This window comes from Leptosomus discolor, chromosome 1 (genome assembly GCF_034619465.1).
Source record: "Leptosomus discolor isolate bLepDis1 chromosome 1, bLepDis1.hap2, whole genome shotgun sequence".
NCBI lineage: Eukaryota > Metazoa > Chordata > Aves > Leptosomiformes > Leptosomidae > Leptosomus > Leptosomus discolor.
In genome coordinates, this window is record NC_141391.1 from 218,993,446 (window position 1) to 219,013,206 (window position 19,761).

The 19,761-nt window shown below is 48.9% G+C and overlaps 1 protein-coding gene across 2 annotated transcripts in view; it reads right to left on the minus strand.

Moving 5' to 3' along the window:
* The window catches only part of SHANK3 (SH3 and multiple ankyrin repeat domains 3), a 342,763-nt gene that overhangs the window by 242,150 nt on the left and 80,852 nt on the right, over positions 1-19,761 (minus strand). For both annotated transcript variants that reach the window (XM_086475378.1, XM_086475373.1), the window contains exon 9: positions 5,147-5,213. In XM_086475378.1, the coding sequence (XP_086331504.1) occupies positions 5,147-5,213 (67 nt within the window). The remainder of the gene's footprint in view (positions 1-5,146; positions 5,214-19,761) is intronic.

The following is a 19,761-nucleotide window of genomic DNA, read 5'->3' on the forward strand; positions in this document are numbered from 1 at the left end:
ATCAGGTAAGCCAGTTCTTGGTACACTAGTATTTATATTTTTGACTTTACCAATGACTTAGAAAAAATACGGACCATTGGCAATAAAAGTACAAGTGATGCAATGACATTGGTCAACTGTCATTAGAGAAAGTGGGTAGATTTAGAGCGGACGTCAAGTAAGGAGTGTTTTACAATGAAGGTGGTGAGGCCCTGGCACAGGCTGCCCAGAGAAGCCGTGGCTGCCCCCTCCCTGGCAGCGCTCAAGGCCAGGCTGGACGGGGCTGGGAGCAACCTGGTCTGGTGGAAGGTGTCCCTGCCCATGGCAAGGGGTTGGAACTAGATGGTCTTTAAGGTCCCTTCCAACCCAAACTGTTCTGTAACTCTACGATTCTACAGTGTGGCTCCAAGAAAAAGTTCTCTCTGGGCTTGGTGGCAGTTAGAAACACCATTCAAACACAGGATACCACTACAAAAATACAGAAAGCAAAGCAGACATCCCTGTGACACTGTAGAAATCTCCCATGTCAAAAAAGACACAGTAGAGCCAGAAGAGGTTCAGACCAGGGTAACATGGATGGTCAAAGACCTGAAATCGCATTATGTTTCCCTCATGGAAGGAAAAATGTTTCACCGACAGTGAGTCTTATGAAAAAGTTACTGGGTCTTAGCAGCGAGTGATAGAAAGTCATAGGGTCTTAAGGAAGAAAAATGCTGTCTTTTAAATCCTTTGGGGTAGATTTATCCTCTTCACAGGGGACAACTTGAAGAACCAGTAGCACTGGAAGATGTTAGATGTCTGCGTAACCCCAGACTGAGCTCCCACGGGCAGTTTCTGACAGATAGCTTCACAGCACATGGACATACCTAGAACAGGCTTCAGATAAAGAGGGCACCTGAAGGACAAGGAGACATCCATCTTGGGTTGGCTCCAGGACACCCTCATTAATGAGAAATAACTTATTCTTTGGTTTGAGCTACAAAATGTCATAAAGCTGAGACTTCTCAGCAACAACTGACAATTCAACGCCCAAAGTCTCGTATAATCTTCCTAATATGTCGTGCGCTAAGTTAATACCCTGGCACCAGCTCGCACAGAGAGGGGACTAAGGAACAGGGCCACCTGCATCTGGATAGGCACTGGATATGGACACCTAACAAAGACTTTGGTGACCGGGTCATTTTCTGAACTTTGCTATGTCCGACTTGTGTCTTCATGTGCCCAAATACCTTGAGAAAAATCCACCCCAAAGAAGCAGGAGAGAGGAAGGTCATGGTGCAACACTGCCCATACAGAGCTAACAGGGCTGTAGGATCTCAAGCAGATGTGGGCCAAGAGACCAACACATCCCAAAAGCAGGGACTACACAGGGTCCCGGAGGGATGAGTTATTCCCCAACGCTGCCCGTACACGTAAGGAAACAAATGTTGTTATGGTGCACTTCAGTTTGGCAAACAAATGCTGGTGATCTCAGACGGAGCTGCTGATCATCGTTCTCCCACAAAAAGGTATTCCACGTAATGTGGGGTAACTGTTTTGGGCCTCGTTGTGACTGATAATGAATTAATTCCTCCAACTTGAAGTTGCTGGTTGCTTAGTGACCATGAATCATGACCTGATTATATTCAGCGTAAGGGAAGACAGCCCCAGCCAGTCTTACGTACATGTAACGCTTAAGGCCAATTTCTCAGTATTGAACTAAAGTCACATTATTCCTCCAGATCTACTTTCACATAGTGAGAGAAAATATGAATGAAAATCAGGAGTTTTTAAAAAATTGGCAAACAAAGAAAAAGTTATAAAACCACAATTAAGAAACAAAGCAACTATCGTTAAATGCCTATTTGGACACAATGAAGACATCAATTGGTACTGCAGAACATGCTTATTCTGTAATTATGGAAAATAGCTGAAATCAATATGAAGTCACAATGCACTCAAAATCAGTAAGGGGAGCTATAAACATTAAAGAAAAACAAGTGGTTTGCAGAAGGGACGAAACTTCAAAAAAGCTTTTGGGTTGCTTTATAGACGCACAAGTATATTCTAAAAGAAGCAGGAAGAGGTATTTGTGTCATCATGGTGACAAAGCAGAGACAGCTACTCATCAGCTGAAACAAACTTTAAAACTTGCAGCCTAAGAAAACTTTCCAGAAATATGGATCATGAAAATTATTGAGCAGCTGGCACAGGACCCAACTGCTACAAAAAACAATGTGCCATTAACACCACTGCAACTCTTCTAATGAAAACCTGGTAATGTGGGGCACATCTCACTTCATTGAATGGAATTACAGACTTGACTGATAAATGTCAATGTGGATTTAAGCCTCAAACACCAATGGGACACACCAGGAGCACTCCAGGGAGGCCCGAGGTTCAGACACAGCCCCGTTTGCATTGTTTCCCACTGAGCAGCTCCCAGTGTTCCTGCTCAACATGCAGACTTTTTCCACTGCCATCTCCAGAGGCTGTGCTGGGAACTAGACACCCAGCTCAGGACCACCTTGGAGCAAGCTCTCTCCTTACAGCCCCCACAAATCAACTCAAGGTTGCTCAAGTAGGTGGCTGAGGTACTTCCCCAAGGCATTACTGGTAAACGTGCTTAACTGAGAATGTCTCCAAATTCGCCTGGAGCAGTCGGAAACAAGGCTCTGCAGCCATAGCCTGGGAGACCCTCCTGCTGCTTAGGAAGGGGGCTGGGGCTGCCCCCACCACTCCACAGAAACCATACCCACACCGGCAACAGCAGAGATTGCACTGATCCACAAGCACTGGGATATGCCACAGAGGGTCTGTGGTGGCATTAACAAGTCCTTGTGATCCAACCTCGCGCATCCAACTACAAAAATAAAGCACAGCAGTTGCCACTCATGGCATTCTGTGTCTGCAGATCCATCACACGTGAGAATAAGGAAAAAAACAGAAATGATGGAGCAGACCAATTCCATAGTCTCTGCAAACGTTTTCTACTTGTAAGAACGTGTTCTCCCTCCCCAGATTTGCAGCCTTCCACTGTGACCTTCTTCAACCCCAGCGCTGGTGTCTGTGATGAAACCAGCAGCTCTCAGTCTCAGAACCAACCGAAGGGGCAGGGACCTGTCCACAGGGAACCATGGCAAAGCCTGCACGAGAAGTCGTGCAGCCCAGCGGGCTGAGAACAGCCAACACTGAGCATCCCAGCATCCACACTGGGCATCTCACTTCAAACTGTGTTGACCCTGGCTAGACTCATAGGCTGAGCACTGTCAGCAGATCGAGCACACCAGGCGCTATTCTGGAATGGTTTCTGGGTTATTTTCACCCAAAAGAAATTCAGTTCACACCCTCCGGGCTTGCCCTAATTGTAAGACAAGGCACAGCAAGCGGGGACAGCCAGCTCTCCCTCAGAAGAGCACTCCAGATCCAGAGAGAAACACTGATGAATGCTCCGAGAGCCTGGAAGTACAGCTACGTGCCAAGGGCTGTCCTGCAGAACAGAGCAAACGCTTCTGCTAACCACCCTTCCTCCCACAGCCTTCGCACAGCAGGTCCTTTTCCCGTATTTCTGATGGTGGGGGCCACCAACCATTATCTCGCAGCCAGACAAGTTCACCCCAATACTGAGAACTCAAGAAGAAGATTCCTCCAATAGCTATCACTCACAACGCTGCCTTATGTTGCCCTTTCCTACCAGATTCTCACTTTCAGTATTTCTTCAACTGTTCTGGTAGAACTACCAGAGGAAAGGCCAGACCAAGCACTGCCCCCTCCCTGCCCCAAACAATGCCAGCCTGCTCTCCTCCGGTCAGACGCTCGCACCTCTCAGTTCTTAATGAACTTCAAAAAACAATTTCTCCTTGCTTGGGAAGTTCACTGCCAGCTCCCTTGACCCTGGGTGGATACCATCTGGACCTGCTGGTTGGCGTGTGATTAGTTTGCAACTGTTACCTGACCTACTTTATACACACAGCCGTACCTAAAACACGAACAATTCGTTCTACCCAACATGGTTTTGTGCCCTTTTTCCTTAAACTTTTTCAATGAAAACAATTGAGCCAGTCAATCACAGATTCAGATTCAACCATAGAAGAATTTAGGCTGGAAGGGATCTTTGGAGGTCACCTAGACCAAAATCCCTCTCACAGCAGGGCCAGTCACTTTCCCCTTGAATGAACTGGTTGGCTTCCTTGCGAGCACTGTTCACCGAATAGCTATACGGAATTTTCAGGCTTTTCACCATTTCCTTTCTGACTCTTATGTCTTCCCACAGATTCTCAGCAGCTGTTCATAACTATCAGTAATAGCTGGGAAAAGAAGTGATCAAGGATGCCTGAGGGCCCAGGTTTCTAGATTCACAGCCACTTCCAAGAACCAATCCCAATAATTGCTGGCTGTTTCGAACTCCACAAGTCTTTTTTCAGCTGCTGACCTGATGACTCTGTCCCTTCCATGGAGGCACACACACTGAGAATTAACTCTTCGCACTGGTTCTTCCATTGCTCTAGAGAGCTCTGGCCCGATAAACTTCTCTGAATAATTCAAAAAACTCAACAAGTGTTGATTTTATACGTGACGTAAAACTCAGTTTTGCATGGCTTGCAACATATCATCTGATAACATCTACACCACAGAAGGACAGAAGAGATGCCGCAAGGAAAAAGGCTGACCAGAAAATCCAAAAATAGTCCTCCATAAAGAAGCAAATACCACCAGAATGGCTGCACCTTCGCTACTTTCACTTGCAAGAGCTTCAGTGCAGGGCGCCTCCATAACCACCACCACTGCTAAGACAGAGGATGTCTCCTCCTTGCACCCAGCCTCAGGAGGAGAGGACCTCTGGTATGAAATAGCCTCAAGGACGCAAAGGGAGAGAAAAAGGTAAGGGTTTCACAGAAGAGCTTTTCACAGCTACTCCAGACTAACGGTCTGGCTAATTCTTTAGCCTGGCAGCCTCATGAGCAAACACTGGCCTGAACAGACAGACTGGCTACTGATGGCCCCAGGAGGAAAGCAGATCTGCCTGGCCACTCCCAAGACCCAAAAGGAGCTGCAAGCTGCAGCTTCCACCGACCACTGCAGGCAGCACCAGGAAACCACCAGTTAAAAGACCCACACTACCATAGCCCTGGACTCTACAGCGAGATTAAAAAGGGGAAAAAGGGGGAAGTAGAAAGATCAAACTCACCAACATCGGACTCTTTGTGGGTTTTGATGATTTCAGCCAATTCAAAATTTCCTGCAATGATGGCCACCTGAAAAGAGAGGGAGGGAAGACAGTTGAGCGGCTCTGAACAACACGGATCCTGTGTTCGCTTGCACGGATGACGCCATATGGACGAGCAACAGCTGCCTTCCGTGGGGGAGGCAGAGCCAACAATTGTTCTGCCTCAGCTCACCCAGCAACCCCAAGGTGAAAATACTCTCAGCACCGCAGGGAGAGCGTATGTCAATGCCTTGTGCAACGAGAGGGTGGCAAACAGCTCGGAGACAACCATTCCCCCCTCCTCAGAGTCCGGCGGTGATGTGCCTAACACCAGCTAGGAATTGTCTTAGGTCTTGCAGCTACTGGCCAGGTGTTCTCCAGCCTGAAGCTTTTCAGTGAATCCTGGTTAACTGGTGCAAGGCGACTTACCAGCAACCGAGCTCCCTGCATGTCTCACCTCAACAGCCCACAGGACTAACTCGTGCTCGGCTGGGCCGAGGAACTGCTGCTGCTCAGGAGGCTGCAGCAGCAGCTTGCCCCAGGAAAGGCATTTCAGAGCAACATTAAACACCGCTTTGCCCACCACCCATCCCGTGGGTTCTCAGCACTGGAAGAATCTTGGAGAACTCAATGGAAGGAGGAAAGCAGGGAAGCTGAGCGTGGGTCTGCCAGCGAAACAGACAAAACGGGTCTGTCTTACTCCAGGAACTGCTCCTACAGGTTCTCACGTCCTGGGGAATGGCAGCACACCAGCAGTCTGCACGAAGGGAGGTTAACACGCCTAAGAGGAGAAAGTACTGCTCTCCTGAACCAAGACTTCAGCCAATATAGTGACATCACTCGAGCTCTTTGTTGCTTTCTTATGTATTTGGGTAAAGAAAAAAACAAAACAGCAGCACATCCCAGGCAGAACAATGCAATATTTTCAGATCAAGGTGCAAAAGTCTTCTTTCAACATGTGGAAGAGCCACAGTGAGATGGGTAGGAGCACACGGAATCCATCACTGGTCCTCGGGAAATTAAACTGCTCTGAACTGAACTGCTCGGGTCCTGCGTTCAGTGCCTCTGTGAACCGCAGCCACCTCTGCCCGTCCCACCCCTCCCAGCACACCCAGTCCCCCCAGCACACTGCTGAGCCTCTTAGGGCAGCGCCTTCACTCAGCAGCACCTACAGCTGATTTGGAAACGAGAAGCAGCTGGATCAAGGTTGATGCTGGGTGAAAACAAAACGCTGCTGCTCAGACCCTGAAAGCGTCTGTGAGAACAGGCTGCGACACAGCTGCTGGTTTTGACTGCCCTTGCTGGGACCGTCACACCGTCCCCTTTTCAACTCAGGGCTGGTATCTGAGGCAAACATGTTTGATCAGGCAGCAGAAATCGGACCCTCCCAGACCCTGGCAAAGTCAAAAGCAGTGCTGGCGGCTCCAGCCACTGAACATTTCCCTGCCCTCCTACAAGAACAGCTTTTAGAAATACGAGGTTCATTTGCATTTTACCACTAACTTGTGACGAAGGGATATATTTAACTGGGTGACTCAGTGCAGCATGCACACCTCTCTACTATGATCCTTTATCAGCAGAAATAGTCTTACTAGCCTCAGCTCAACAATGTTTATGTGAATTTTTTTCTTTTCCATTTTCTGAGGCCCAGAATTCATGCTCTGCTCAGCCAGAGTTGGGAGTGATCAGTGATGGCTGGAAGAAAGGAAACCTTCCTTCTGCGTTTGGGAAATTAGGCCACAGTAGCAGAGAAAATTGAGTAAGAATCTCTGTTTTCCCCCAAACTTGCTTCAAATTGCCATCTTTCTCTGTCTCTCCTTCTCTATACATACACATTTATAAGGTCTGCTTTCCCAAAGGTCACATTTTTTGAGCAGGCAAAGAAAGCTTCTGTACAGAAGGGCAAATGTCCTGAATTTGGGGAAATTCAAAAGCAAAAATAACCAAACTGACAAAGGACGGGAAAGGAGAATTCAGAAAAAGCCTTTGAACTTCAAAGTTCCTCAAATGAGCAACTACTGTATGGCCCACCACCTCTGTGAAAAATCTGAATTCAAAGTACAAATGATGAGTCTCATTAGACTTACGCCTGGGGAATAGTTCCCAAAATGTATGGTGAATGTACACGGAGCAGCTCCTGCCACCACACGCACCCCGGGCGTCCCTCCTGGTCTGGTGGCAGGACGAGGAGGTCGCCCACCGCCCCGCGGGAGGTCTCAGCGCCAGGACAGCCGAGGCTGCGGGCAGCAGCAGCTCCCTCCCTCCCTCCCTGCCTTGGAAGCGTTATGACATCCAGGAAAGGCGAGAAGAGGCACGCTGGATACGAAGTCTGTTAAGAAGATAATCTCACATAAATCCCTAGGAAGGGAGAGGAGCCCTGCTGGTTACATTTTTCAAGCCAACTTGGGAAAAGCAAAGGAGATGAAAGAGTTTCACGCGTCGCATTGCCGCCTCAGCTGGCGCCTCCCGGCACGCTAGCTTCCCCAGCCACGGAACCACGGAGGGCAGTCTGTGCCTGCCCGCTCGCTCCTGCCCCGGCACCGCTCTGCCGTGGCAGCGGAGCTCACTGATGCGGTCCAAGTTAAAAGCAACAGCTTTCTGAGGACATGTAAACCAGAAAAGAAGTCTCAAGGATGGAAACTCCTGAAAACTTTTTTTTTTTTTTTTAATATTTCACAGCTACCGATTTTCATGCTTGTACCCCAAAGTGGGAGGAACTAGTGACTATCAGAAAAAATGTTCTGACCTCCCCTCAGAAGATAAAGGCTCTCATTTCAAGCACTGAGCCAGATGTCCCACACAGGAACGCCGTCTTAACATCACAGCCAAGCTACTTGCCCTGGTGATGCCACGGAGACCACAGACACTGTGCAAAGGGCATTTCTCACCATGTCTCACCCGGATGCTACAAGGGTAGACTCTGTCCTTCCACACACCACAGACTGAGCCACAAAATCCACATCCAGGCCGCACAAGACATGCAACCACATTACGGCTCTGGCACAGGGTTATTTTCTGAAACGCTGTAACACCTTGAGTCATTCCATAGCACGATATCGAAGTGACAATGCTTTTTAATCTAACAGCAATTTGCCTATTTTTATCTTTTTAGGCAAACTCAGTAATTTCTAAAAGAAAGAAGGGGGGACATCTGAACAGGCTGTGCAGCATGTAATGTCAGCGTGCTTATAAAGCCTTAAAAGTTAACAGCAGAAAACAGAAAGATCATTTAAGTATTTCTGGTAAGAGTCACAGCTCTGAGATCTAACGCAGTCTCTGTGGATAACAGGACTGTGCAAACACTCCTAAAACGGTGAAACCACGAGAAGACCCCCCACCCCTCCCACCCTCTTGGTGACACAGGCTGGCACAGAGCTCGGGTGACGACCGATGAGGACTCACCGTGACCACAGCAGCAGCGTGCCAAGGGGCAATGGTACGGAGGGGCCACCTGCAAACTGCTGCTGTACATCACATCCGTGGGAGCAGCATCGTGTCAGCTGTCCCCTAACCCAGCCCTCAAACCACACGGGGGGTCCCGTCCCTACAGAAGAGAAGCCAAAGGAACTCAGCTCCACACTGTCAAGGCCATCGGCACAGCTGGCCGGGGCTGCTGCCTCCTCGCTCCCCCTAGCACAGGGTTCTCACAGAAGTGTGCAATTACTTGTTTGCCACCAAACAGAAACCAAAGATGCACAGAGACTGGTTAAACAACTTTAAACCATGGCACTTAGCTGGGTTTTCATCCTGGGCCTGCTTATATAATAACATTTAATTTTTCTTGTACTGAATTGTCACTATATGTTCCCATTAAAGGATTTGTTATCTCCTTGCACTGAGTTGTGACGTATGACGGAGAGTGAAGATGGATCTCGGATGGATGCGTTGAGCTGTGGGAAGACAACGTGTTTTCCAGCTCCAAAAGGTACCTCAAAGGGGCAGGGGAAGAGGACAAGCCGACGCTACATGAAGAACTGATCCACCGAGAGCAGGATCAGAGAGGCGGCACCTCTGGGCTGCCGGCAGACAGGACAGGAGCCCTGCAGAGCAAACCCTGCAGCCCTTCCGCGCCCACCATCACCAGCTCATGTCCTCCACGCGCTGCAGAGGCGGATCTGCACGGAGGCCCAGGGCACGGAAACCATCTCCGGGAGAGACCGCGGCTCCCCAGGCGGGCAGCCCTCTCTGGCAGGGGTAACAAACCGGCAGCGGCCTGCACCCCACAGCCGCCGCACCAGCCCCGGCCAGCACGGCTGCTCAGACCGTCCAGCAGGACACGCTGGGTGCTCCAGCTCCAGTCCTGCACTCTTTTTGAGGAAGGAAGAATCACAGCATAAAGGGATGCGAAACCTATTTTGACAATACTGCCGCCATGGCCAAGATCTCAGTGATCCTGTGGAGGGCTCAGGTAGGAATATCTCCAGGGGTGAGAGTCCTGGACAACCTGTATTTTACATAGCAAATGTGAAGAATAGCTGTCCCGAAGATGAAAAAAAAATGGAGTCATTTTCCTGGTGCAACGAAGTACGATGGTGGGTACAATCACCTTGAACTTGCCCTCACAAGTATGGACACTGCTAGGTCCAAGGGGGATTTCACCATTATCTGCTCTTTGGTCCCCCCGAATATGTACAGTAAAGCACCATTCCCCTGTGATGAGGAAGGGGTGGGTCCAAGGGCACGCAAAGCTCACAGGCAGGCTGCCGCCACTGGAGACAGCACCTGGTAAAGGTCTTAAAGGGAAGGAGGGTGGGGAACTGGGAGACAGCAGAGTAGCAATACACATCAACTAACCATGAATCACAGACTAGTAGGCACATGCCTCTGAGTTGAGGGAAGCATCTAGTTGACATAAAAGCTGATAAGGATCTTCACAAAGTGGGAAGAAAAAGGAAGAGAGGGAGGCAGAGATCAAGTTCAGTGGCAGGAGTTTACGTTTTTGATGATAACTTCAGGAGGGAGTTACCTGGATGAAGGTCAGAAGAACATCAAGTAGATGCCAGAGTGGCTCTGAAAACACTGGTATGTTCATGCATTTTCATACCTGAAAAAGTACATAACCCCACCCGGGGTGACCTCTAGCTTGAGAAGTGAAAGACTCTTTCTGAACCAAACCAACCTCCATGTTGTTTGCTCCATATTAAAGCACGCCGTGCTCTCAGAGGTATTTCTCAGCTGCAGACTGCAATGATTAGAGAAGTCCAGAACTTCATGGTATCATCCTAGATGTGCAAAAGGCATCAGGAGCAGTGATGGCTATGGGGCGCAAAGGCAGGAGCAGAGCCACGAGAGAGGCAGGTGAGATGCAGCAGAAGCGGCTCTAGGAGATGGTGGGGCAAGAAGGAAGCAATCACCAACAGTGCTGCTGGGCAAGAATGGAGCAGACCTTCTGTGCAAGAGGAATGCAAATGGGCTGATTAGGTAGGGTGCAGGCAGCCAATTTCGTGTCATCACACATTCAAGCTACTCAGCTCTCCTCCGACCCTGAGACGCATCTGTCAACACGCCAGACTGTTGTCATCCACTTGTGTATCACTTTACCCAAGACTTCGCCAGCTATTGAGGGTTTTTGTGGGTGGTGATTTTCTACCTCTCCATTACCCCAGACAACAGAGAGCAGAATGATTCTTTTTAATCATCACACTTTATTTACTCAGGTAGCATCGCTATATGTCTGGACTTTTCTCAAAGATGTCTACCTTTACTTGGCCAGGCAGACTTCAAGCATGTTCTATATTTGTTCTAGATTTCCAGAAATCTGGCAGTCCCACTTAGGTCAATCCTACTGCTCACATACGGCAGCTCCATCTGGGCTGCCATATGAGCAGAAGATAGATACGTTTACAGCAATGTGTGCTGCCATGATACGGCACAGATGCAGCCAGTCTGCTGCTTCCAGGGGGTGTCACTGGGGTCCGTCACTGTATGGCTACGCCGTAGACCCAACACCTCCTGGAAGCAATAGACAGACCTCCTGTGCATGAGCTACACAGCAAATCTGGGACAAACGCATCCCAAATGCCCTCTGTGCCTGTGAGCCGGCCATGCAGTGTGTGCGCAGTAGGCCCAATGCTTCCTGGAAACTTTCAGTCCATGGTCTGGGAATACAGCAAATGAGTATTTTTTGCTAAGGACCATGCACCCTTGATGTAGAAGAGGCACTTCAGCCAGGCAGCTAGACTACCATTCTGCCACTAAGACTACAAGGAGTACCCACGAATGGTCTGCATCAGGCAAGGGGTACAAGCAAAGGCACACGAGGAACAAAAAAATGTCCAAAACTGCAATGATTCCGCTCTATGTTGAAACAGAAACTTTCTCAGTATTTTCAGATGAGGCACATGGAGCTACCGGAAAAATGTGATGATTCACCTACTAAGATGCATCACAAAACTATTCCAAAGAGAGGCAGATGATGTTGTGACCTCCATCATGGGGAGCAGGGTGTTCTGACCTCTGAATGCCTCTGGGAAGCAGGAACAAACCTTGAGAAGACACCTTGGAGCCATTTGAGCTGTACGAGAAGAAATGTGACCTCCAGACTCTGAGGACTGAATCTCACCTCTATCAGGCCTGACTTTTCCAGCAGGACCTGCACTGACCTCCAGTACAGGCTATACGGAGAACAGGGGTGTGTTATCCAAGAAGTACTGGCATGAGCACCACCAGCAGCCTTGGCATGGGGGTGTCACCTCCCCTGCACCCTGCTATGACTCTTGCAGGCCATGGCAGTGGTGTCAGCCTGCAGGGCTGCCCAGCACAAGTGCCATGTCCTGGAGGTCACAATTCCATGAATTTGTCATGCTTCAGAAAGGCTCAGGAAATGAGCTTCAACTTGTTGCAGACCAAAGGTACAGGTTGGTGGCATCTTCTGAAAGTTCAGAAGAAGGTTCTGCAAGGGAAGAACAACAGATTTGGCCAGAGCCATGGCGGCATCTGCACAGAAATCTCCCAGTGCCACAAAGCATGCCTTAAAAACCAAGTCATGGTTACTTGTCACAGGGAGTCGAATGCAAGGTCCATGGGTGGTCAGTGCCTGGGAAAAGAGTACCTCAGACACAGGAGAGAGGGGACACATATCAGTGAGGATACTTCTGGTCTGCCTTGTTCAGATGGAGTCTTGGTGGATGGTGCTACCTAGAGCAGGCAGAACAGGACAGAGAGGGCAGGCCTGTCCTCTTGGGGTTGGGTTGGTAAGTTTGGTCTCTGGTCCAGCCAGCGTTGAAGGATGCGCACAAGGCACTGGACAGCATGCAGACCTGTGTCCAGAACGGTCCTTACCACCAGAATTAGAGACAGGCCTGACAGACCATCTGAGAGCTACCGGACTCAGCCTGAAGGATGGGGAAACGCTGGGCTTCCTGTGCCAAGTAGAGACTTTCATGTAACATCTGTAATGGGAGCGCGACTGCCGCAGGTCAGGGAAGATTTCGAGTCAGCAACATCATCTGGATAATCGAAGCTGAGATGGCATCTGACTCAGAATTAGATCAGTCTCACACTGAAGACCGGAGGAGGAGTGGGAGGGAGCCAGGAAGCCAGAAACCTGATCAATTTTTACAAGACAAACTTTAAATGAAAAGAGAGAGAAAACACATCAAACAAAATGAGGATAAGAAGAAAGCCTTGAGAGAGTAGGTAAATTAAAAAAAAACATCCACCACCAAACCAGAAGTTCATCAGGCAAACAAAAGCTGCGCCTTGGTAAGCAGTGTTGTGTGTCTGGAGCTGTGCACCAGCACGTACCTCCGGGTGCCCACAGAGGCGGCACGTGGGAGAGGGGGATGCACGTGGCATGCAGGGCAGCAAGGCTGGGGCACTCGTCATTCGGCACAGGCACTCGCTCTGTGAGCATGCCCACGCTCAGCCTCTCAGGGAGAACAACTTCCAGCCTGTTACACAGGGACAGAAAATCATTCATGGCCAGAGAGTCTTCTCATGGTTGGCGATCTTTTGCTCCAGCAACGGGAAGCCTAGAGTACAATTATATTATGACTGATAAAAGAAGCTAAATAAACCAGTAATCTACCAGGAGAAAACATTTTAGATCTATCACAAAGAAGAAAAGGCACAGGTACTGCCCTCGGTCCGTCCCGGACGCAGATGGTACAGATGTAGACAGCATCGCAGAAGGGGTGAGAAGGTGGGTGCTCAGTATGGGCAGGAAGACGCACCCTTCCCAAACCACGGGGCAGATGAGGTGAAATCTCCCAGCTGTAACAGCGGAAGATGGCAGGCAGCATTTGCTAAACATGATTAATATTCAGATAGGCAAGTCCAGATAAGTTACAGAAAGCCTTGAAAAAAAAGGAGCAGAGGAACTTTCCATACCCCTTAAAATACTGGTCTTGGGAAACTAGAGAAACTCCAGGGAACAGGAGGACCATCAGTGTTTTTAAACACTTGCAATTATGAAAAGCATGGACCTCAGAAACCATGGGCTGAGCTGCCCGGCGCCAGTCCCAGGGACACGAGAGAAAATGAGCGTTTCTCCCACCACCAGCTGCCCCTGTCCAGGCCGCTGGCAGCCCAGCGGCACGCTCAGCCTCCCCAGGCTCGTTCTGCTGGCACTGCCGCTGGTGCGGCGCCGGCCGCCCGGGCTGAAGGGACATGTCCCAGCTTCCCCTGAGCACACCGAACTGTCTCTTAAAACAAAAAGTTTTATTCTATCCAAGAAAGGGCTAAATTACAGATTAGAGTGGTAACACTGCTTGGAAAAAGCATGCTCTGTCATTTCCCTCACTTCATTAAAAAAAAAAAAAAAAAAAAGCCGTTTTAACTTTGTTAAAAATTAACCCCCCTTTTTCTCCCTTCCCTGTGTCCTCTAATTTCTTTCTTGGTTCTTTTTCTACCAACAAGCCAGAATTTGCCTTCATGTGTTCAGTTACAGTTATTCACACCTTTTCCCTCCTCTTTGCTTCACGATTCTCATTTTTTGCCCATATCTGGGTTTATACTCCTATTTTTTCATTCATTACTGCGCCTTTTTCTCATCTGATTAGCTCTCTTGCTGTTTGAAACATTTTCAGAAGTATCACAATATTTTGTAAATAATATACACAATATTTTATAATATAGTGTGAGAGGCATTACCTATACTCACAATATCTAGTTTGTTTTGTAAAATCTTCACAGAGGCCATGTATGGCACATTAAGAATACTGATGCATATTTAGCATTTAGAATGCTTTTCTGAATTATTTTCTCCTGCACACTTTATGCCAGTTTTGACACCATAGACTCTAATTAGGTTGTATCCTTGTTTTACTGATAATTTCCCTAGTTTTGGGAAAGCAAATCTTGTTAAAAGAAAAAAGCATAATACATAGAGTTTGATTGACAAGTTTATGAGTCTGGCTGACAGAAGCAACGATGTCTGAAATCAGAAAGATGAAATCCAGTAGGGTCTAGTACAAACTGTTAACACTTGGAACGGAGAAATCAAGTGCATAAATACGAGGTGCAGAATAACTGGCTGGGTGCTGCAAAGCAGAACACAGCGAGTGGTAACCCCAGAATAAACACTGGTCAAGGAAATGGCGGCATTGCACAAAGACAACTTTAACTCCAGGAGGTACGAACAAGATGGCGAGGATCCATTGAGGATCCAAGACAAAGGTCTTTAAGAAGGAGGTAAACAAACTGAAAGCAGTGAGTCGGAAAGGATACTCTGGCATCTTGGGCACTGAGGAAAAACTGACGGAAGTGGGTTTCCTCACCTTAAATCTTAAGAGATATTACAAAAAGGTCGGTCATCAATTATCCCACCAGTCCACTGTTGGAAGGACAAAGAAATATGCTTACTTTGCCAATAAAAGAGGTTTATTAAAACCTAAGAACAAACTTTTGATTTTCCTAGCACAGAGGAACACTGAGAAAAATCTACTTTGACTGGACGTAGGGTTTGGCAAACACTCCCAGGGCCAACGCCCTATGCAGAGGAGGTAGAAAAAGCAGTTCCTTGACCTCTGTTCAAAACATCTGTGCCCAGAAGTGTACGGTACGACACATGGGCCTTTCTCCACATCTAGGTTGCATCCAGAAGAGGTAGAGGCGTGTGCGTGTGCGGAAGTCCAACTGCAAGGCTTCCCAACTGCTGCCGCACACAAGAGCTAATAAGAGGATGGTTCAATTAGGCAGAGCAACGCTAAGGTAAAAGACGACCCCTATCAGCGAGGGTAATTAAACAGCTCAAGAAGAGAGGCGGCCGGCCCCGCCGCACGTGTGTGAGGAGAGACCCGGCGGCCCCGCGGAGCCCACAGAGCCGCGTGTCCCAGCCCTGGGACCCGGGAGGACGAGTGTGCCTGCACGCCCCGCTGGCACTTCCAGCCCTCAGTCAAGGCCGAGTTCACACTCCAGAATTTTTATTTTCAGGAGGAAGAGGAGGAGGTCGCTTGACCTGTAATTCCCAACAGGCCTAAAGAGAGACGACGATGAAAAAATAAGAGAAGTCACCCGTACGCGAGCAAGGCTTGTCACGCATTCGGCGCATCAGAAACGCTGAGCGCTGCAGAGGCAACACCTCTGCTGCAGCTGGAGAAGCCAGCAAGGCGGTGGGGGCAGTCACTGAGCCCCCCAAAGGGGCTGAGCCCAGCTCAGCTCCTCAGTCAGACCCAGAGGTGCGAACTGCACCTGCGGAAAATGTCGTCACTCGCAGGAGCGAACAGGCACCGCAATCACCAAGAGTTTATCTCTGTTGCAAACCACACCTTTAAAATGTGGATTATGAGCAAGCTTTTAATTAACCTGAAGTATACAACAGGTTAGAAGAAGCTGGGTTACTGTGTTTCCTGGTGATTAAGGACAACAAAGAGCCTAAGTACAGATAACAGATTTCTCGAGGTCCCAAACTTCAATCAATTGTAATATTAAAAGTTAACAAACATACTTTTAAACGCTAAAAAAAAATGTTTTCCCACCCAGATAGCAAATGCAGTAAGTTTGAGGAAGATGTGCTACATTTTTCATACATAACAGGTTGAATAACCACTTCAAGTGCCAACAGGAACTCCACACCTCCATAAATTATTTTAATTTCTACTACAGAAGAGCTAGAAAGCGAAATCAGCAGGCTTGGCACACACTTACAAAACCCCACAACCCTCACAATCAGAATGCCTGACAAGAGAGAACAGATGGAGGAGGACAAGGTTACCGTTGTAGCGACGACAAGAGAAATATGGAGTTTATTAATAAAAATAATGCTATAGACACTCTCAACATCAGCTAACATTTTTGGCACTAGTTAGGACTAAGTCCTTAAAACGCGCCAAACAGCAGATGTTGTTTCTGCATTTTACACATGTTGAGGCCAACGGCAGCGAGCTAGCAAGAGTTTACAGCTAACTAAACCATAAAACACCAACCAGCGTTACCACCGCCTTCAAGTATTCTTAACACTGAACACTACTAACCTACACAGGTAGAACTAAATTTATTAATTTCTATGACATCACAAGATATGATGTCACTAATAAGTTAATCCAAACGCTGCCAGCCAAAATCTAATTTAAATTAGAAAAATCACAGTTAACTGAAGACATTCTTTAACAAAATCACTCCATTTGAGAATATTCTGTTGCCTGGGCAACACAACTGCGAATCGCAGAGTTCAGACCATGATGGCTATTTTAAAGCAACAAGATACAAATCTTTGAAGAAAATACATCCAACGACCTGTTTGCATTGTACCAAAAAGCTGATGCAAACGGTCAGCTAAGAGAACACCAAAGCATAGATGTTTCGGGATGCAAGGAGGACCGTTCAAAGCGCTACCAGGCCCAGTTATACACGTGACGGACGCAGAAGAGGCTGAGAACGGCTGTGGAACAAGGCGGGATGCCACACGCAAGGCGTGCAAAGACCCACGGGCAGCGCGTCGCCGCACGCTCTCAGCGGGAGCCACCCGAGCACGCTGGAAAGCTTCAGCTCCGCGAACCGGCAGGTCTGCTGTCTTTTTGCTTCAGCTTTGTGCTCCACCGTTGCCTGCAATCACCACCAGCAGCAAATATCACAGAATCAGCAGATCAGTTGGGCCTCGTGAAAGTGACACAGAGCGTCTGGAGCGTCATCTACCTTTGTGCCTGGGTCTGCCATCAATTTATGAATCGCCTTTACTTTTCGACAAAGCGCCAAGAGATCTGCAGACCATGAGCTGAGTCCTGCTGCCCAAAACCTGTTGGGCACAACCTCAGGCATTAGTGGTGAACTCTGACCACACGTGACAGTTCTCAGATGCCTGGAAAAGAAGGGCACGGCACAAGGAGAGGAACATTGTGTTATAGAGCAGGGAACTTAATTTTGTCGTCCAGAAAAAAGCTAGGCGAAGCAGATAGTTTGTAAACAGCGATGACGAACAACAGCAATTTGTGACGAGCAAAACAAACTCAAGGGACCCAAGTTACTTCTAGGAGAGGGTCACAGGCCAGGCCTCGTGAAGAGTGAAGAAATGGAAGACATGATATAGCTGCCTTCTGCAAAAATTTTGACAGCCTTATGTGACATTCTCAGAAACAACAGAAATTAAATCTAGCTGATAGTCCTGCCAAGTGATGAAAAACTGATCAGAAAACTAATTTATGACTGACTGTCAGACTAAAAATGTATGCTAAACGGATTTCACAGGACCCTACCCCAGGTTCAGTAGTATTCAATTTTTTCATTAGCAACCTGGATGATGGAGTGCAGAATATGATTATTAAATTCCTAGATGAGACCAAGCTGGAAGGAGATGCAAAGTCATTAGAGGATTAGAATTGAAATGATTGTTGGAAACTCAAGAAATAGGCGAGGGGGTGGGGGAGATTTAGTCAATAGAGACAAATGTAATGACAGTTGATCTACAGGGATTACAGAAAATGGAGCCAGCCCCTTCTCAGAGGTGTACAAAGAGTGAACGGGGGAAAATTCGTCTGAGAGCAATGAAAAGGCTCCTCACCAGAGGAATGGCCGCGTACGGGAGCAAGCTCCAAGGTGGGAGCGCTCCAGGCGTGGGGGCTTTCCAAGCGTGGCTGGGAAAGACCCTGAGCCCCCTCAGCAACCATGGGGCTGGCCCATCCAAGCAGGAGGGCTGGAGGAGAGACCTCCCCAGGTCTCCCCGGTCCGGACAGCTCATCAGTGAGTCTGCAACAGCAGGCTCAAGCGCAGGCTCGGAGACAGCAGGCAGCAGTCCTGCTGGTGACGATCTGAGGACTGCAGGATCACAAGCTGAAAATGAGTCAACAAAGTCATGCTGTGGCAGAAAAGGGAAAACATACCGGGATTTACAATTAGCAGCCTCACCTCTAACACGTGTGATGTAAACCCCCCGCTCTGCGCGGAACAGGTTGGGTTTCAGCTGGAGAAGGCTGCTTTTAGGAACAGAGTTAAATAAAAGATATGGGGAGAATCCAGAGTAAATCGATAGTAATGATTGGATCATGCTTTCAAGGTCTCTGTAGGAAAGCCGCTGTGCTCAGGGATATTCAGCCCAGAGAACAGAAGATCAGGTGGGGAAGGGGTGATCTGACTGTAAAAACAGAAAGAAGGCAGCTGCAGTGAGTACAAAAATAGTCTGTTCTCTATGACCATGGAAAAGTAACGGGCTTAAAATCCGAAAAGGAAGACTCAGAAAACGCTTTCTGAGACTGCAGAGAGTGATGGGCAGGGGCAGACCACCTCGGGAGGCTGTGGCCAGCGCCCTGCACAGGGGGCTCATGAGCATGTGAGCAAACACCTGGCATAAAACTTTAGGACAGAGCACTAGAACAGTTTGCCCAGAGAGGTGGTGGAGGCCTCATCCCTGGAGACATTCAAGATCAGGCTTGATGGGTCTCTGGGAAACCTGACCCAGCTAAAGATGTCCCTGCTTACTGCAGGGGGGTCAGACTAGATGGCCTTTGGGGGTCCCTTCCAGCCCAAAGCATTCTATTCTATGATTCTATTCTATTCTATTCTATGATCCTGAAGAGGTGTAGAAGACCCAAAAAAACCTCTCCGGTTCCTTCTCAGCCCTAGTTTCTCTGGCTCCTCCAGCAGGGCAGCTGGCTCTGAACGAGGGGAGCGCAGGAAAGGCTGTCCACCCCGATCTCGGGGAGGTGCTCAGTGTGGTCTCCTGCAGCATCCTTACTGCGAAATGGGATGACGAGGTAGGTGGAGGATGAGGTAGGTGGAAAACTGGCTGGACCACCAGGCTCAAAGGGTGGTAACGGGCCATACAGAGTCCAGCTGGTGGCTGGTTCCGAGCCCCTTCCTCAGGGGCGGTGATGGGGTCCAGGCTGGGCTCACCAGCACAGGAGAGACATTGCAGCAGTGTGTGGGTCCCACAGGGCCCTTGGGATGGCCGGGGCTGGAGCGCGGGAGATCAGGGGAGAGGCTGAGTGTGGGGTCTGCTCAGCCCGGAGAGGAGAAGGCGAAGGGGAGACCCTACTGTGGCCTGTGGCTGCCTGATGGGGTGGGGAGAGAGGACGGAGCCAGGCTCCTCTCGGAGGTGCCGCGATGGGACAGAGGCACAAGCTGTGGCCAGGGACGTCCTCCCTCCGCAGCAGGAAAAGCCCTTCACTGGAGAGGGGTCAGACACCGACCAGGGGCCCTGGGAGGCCGTGGGGTCTCTGGCCTTG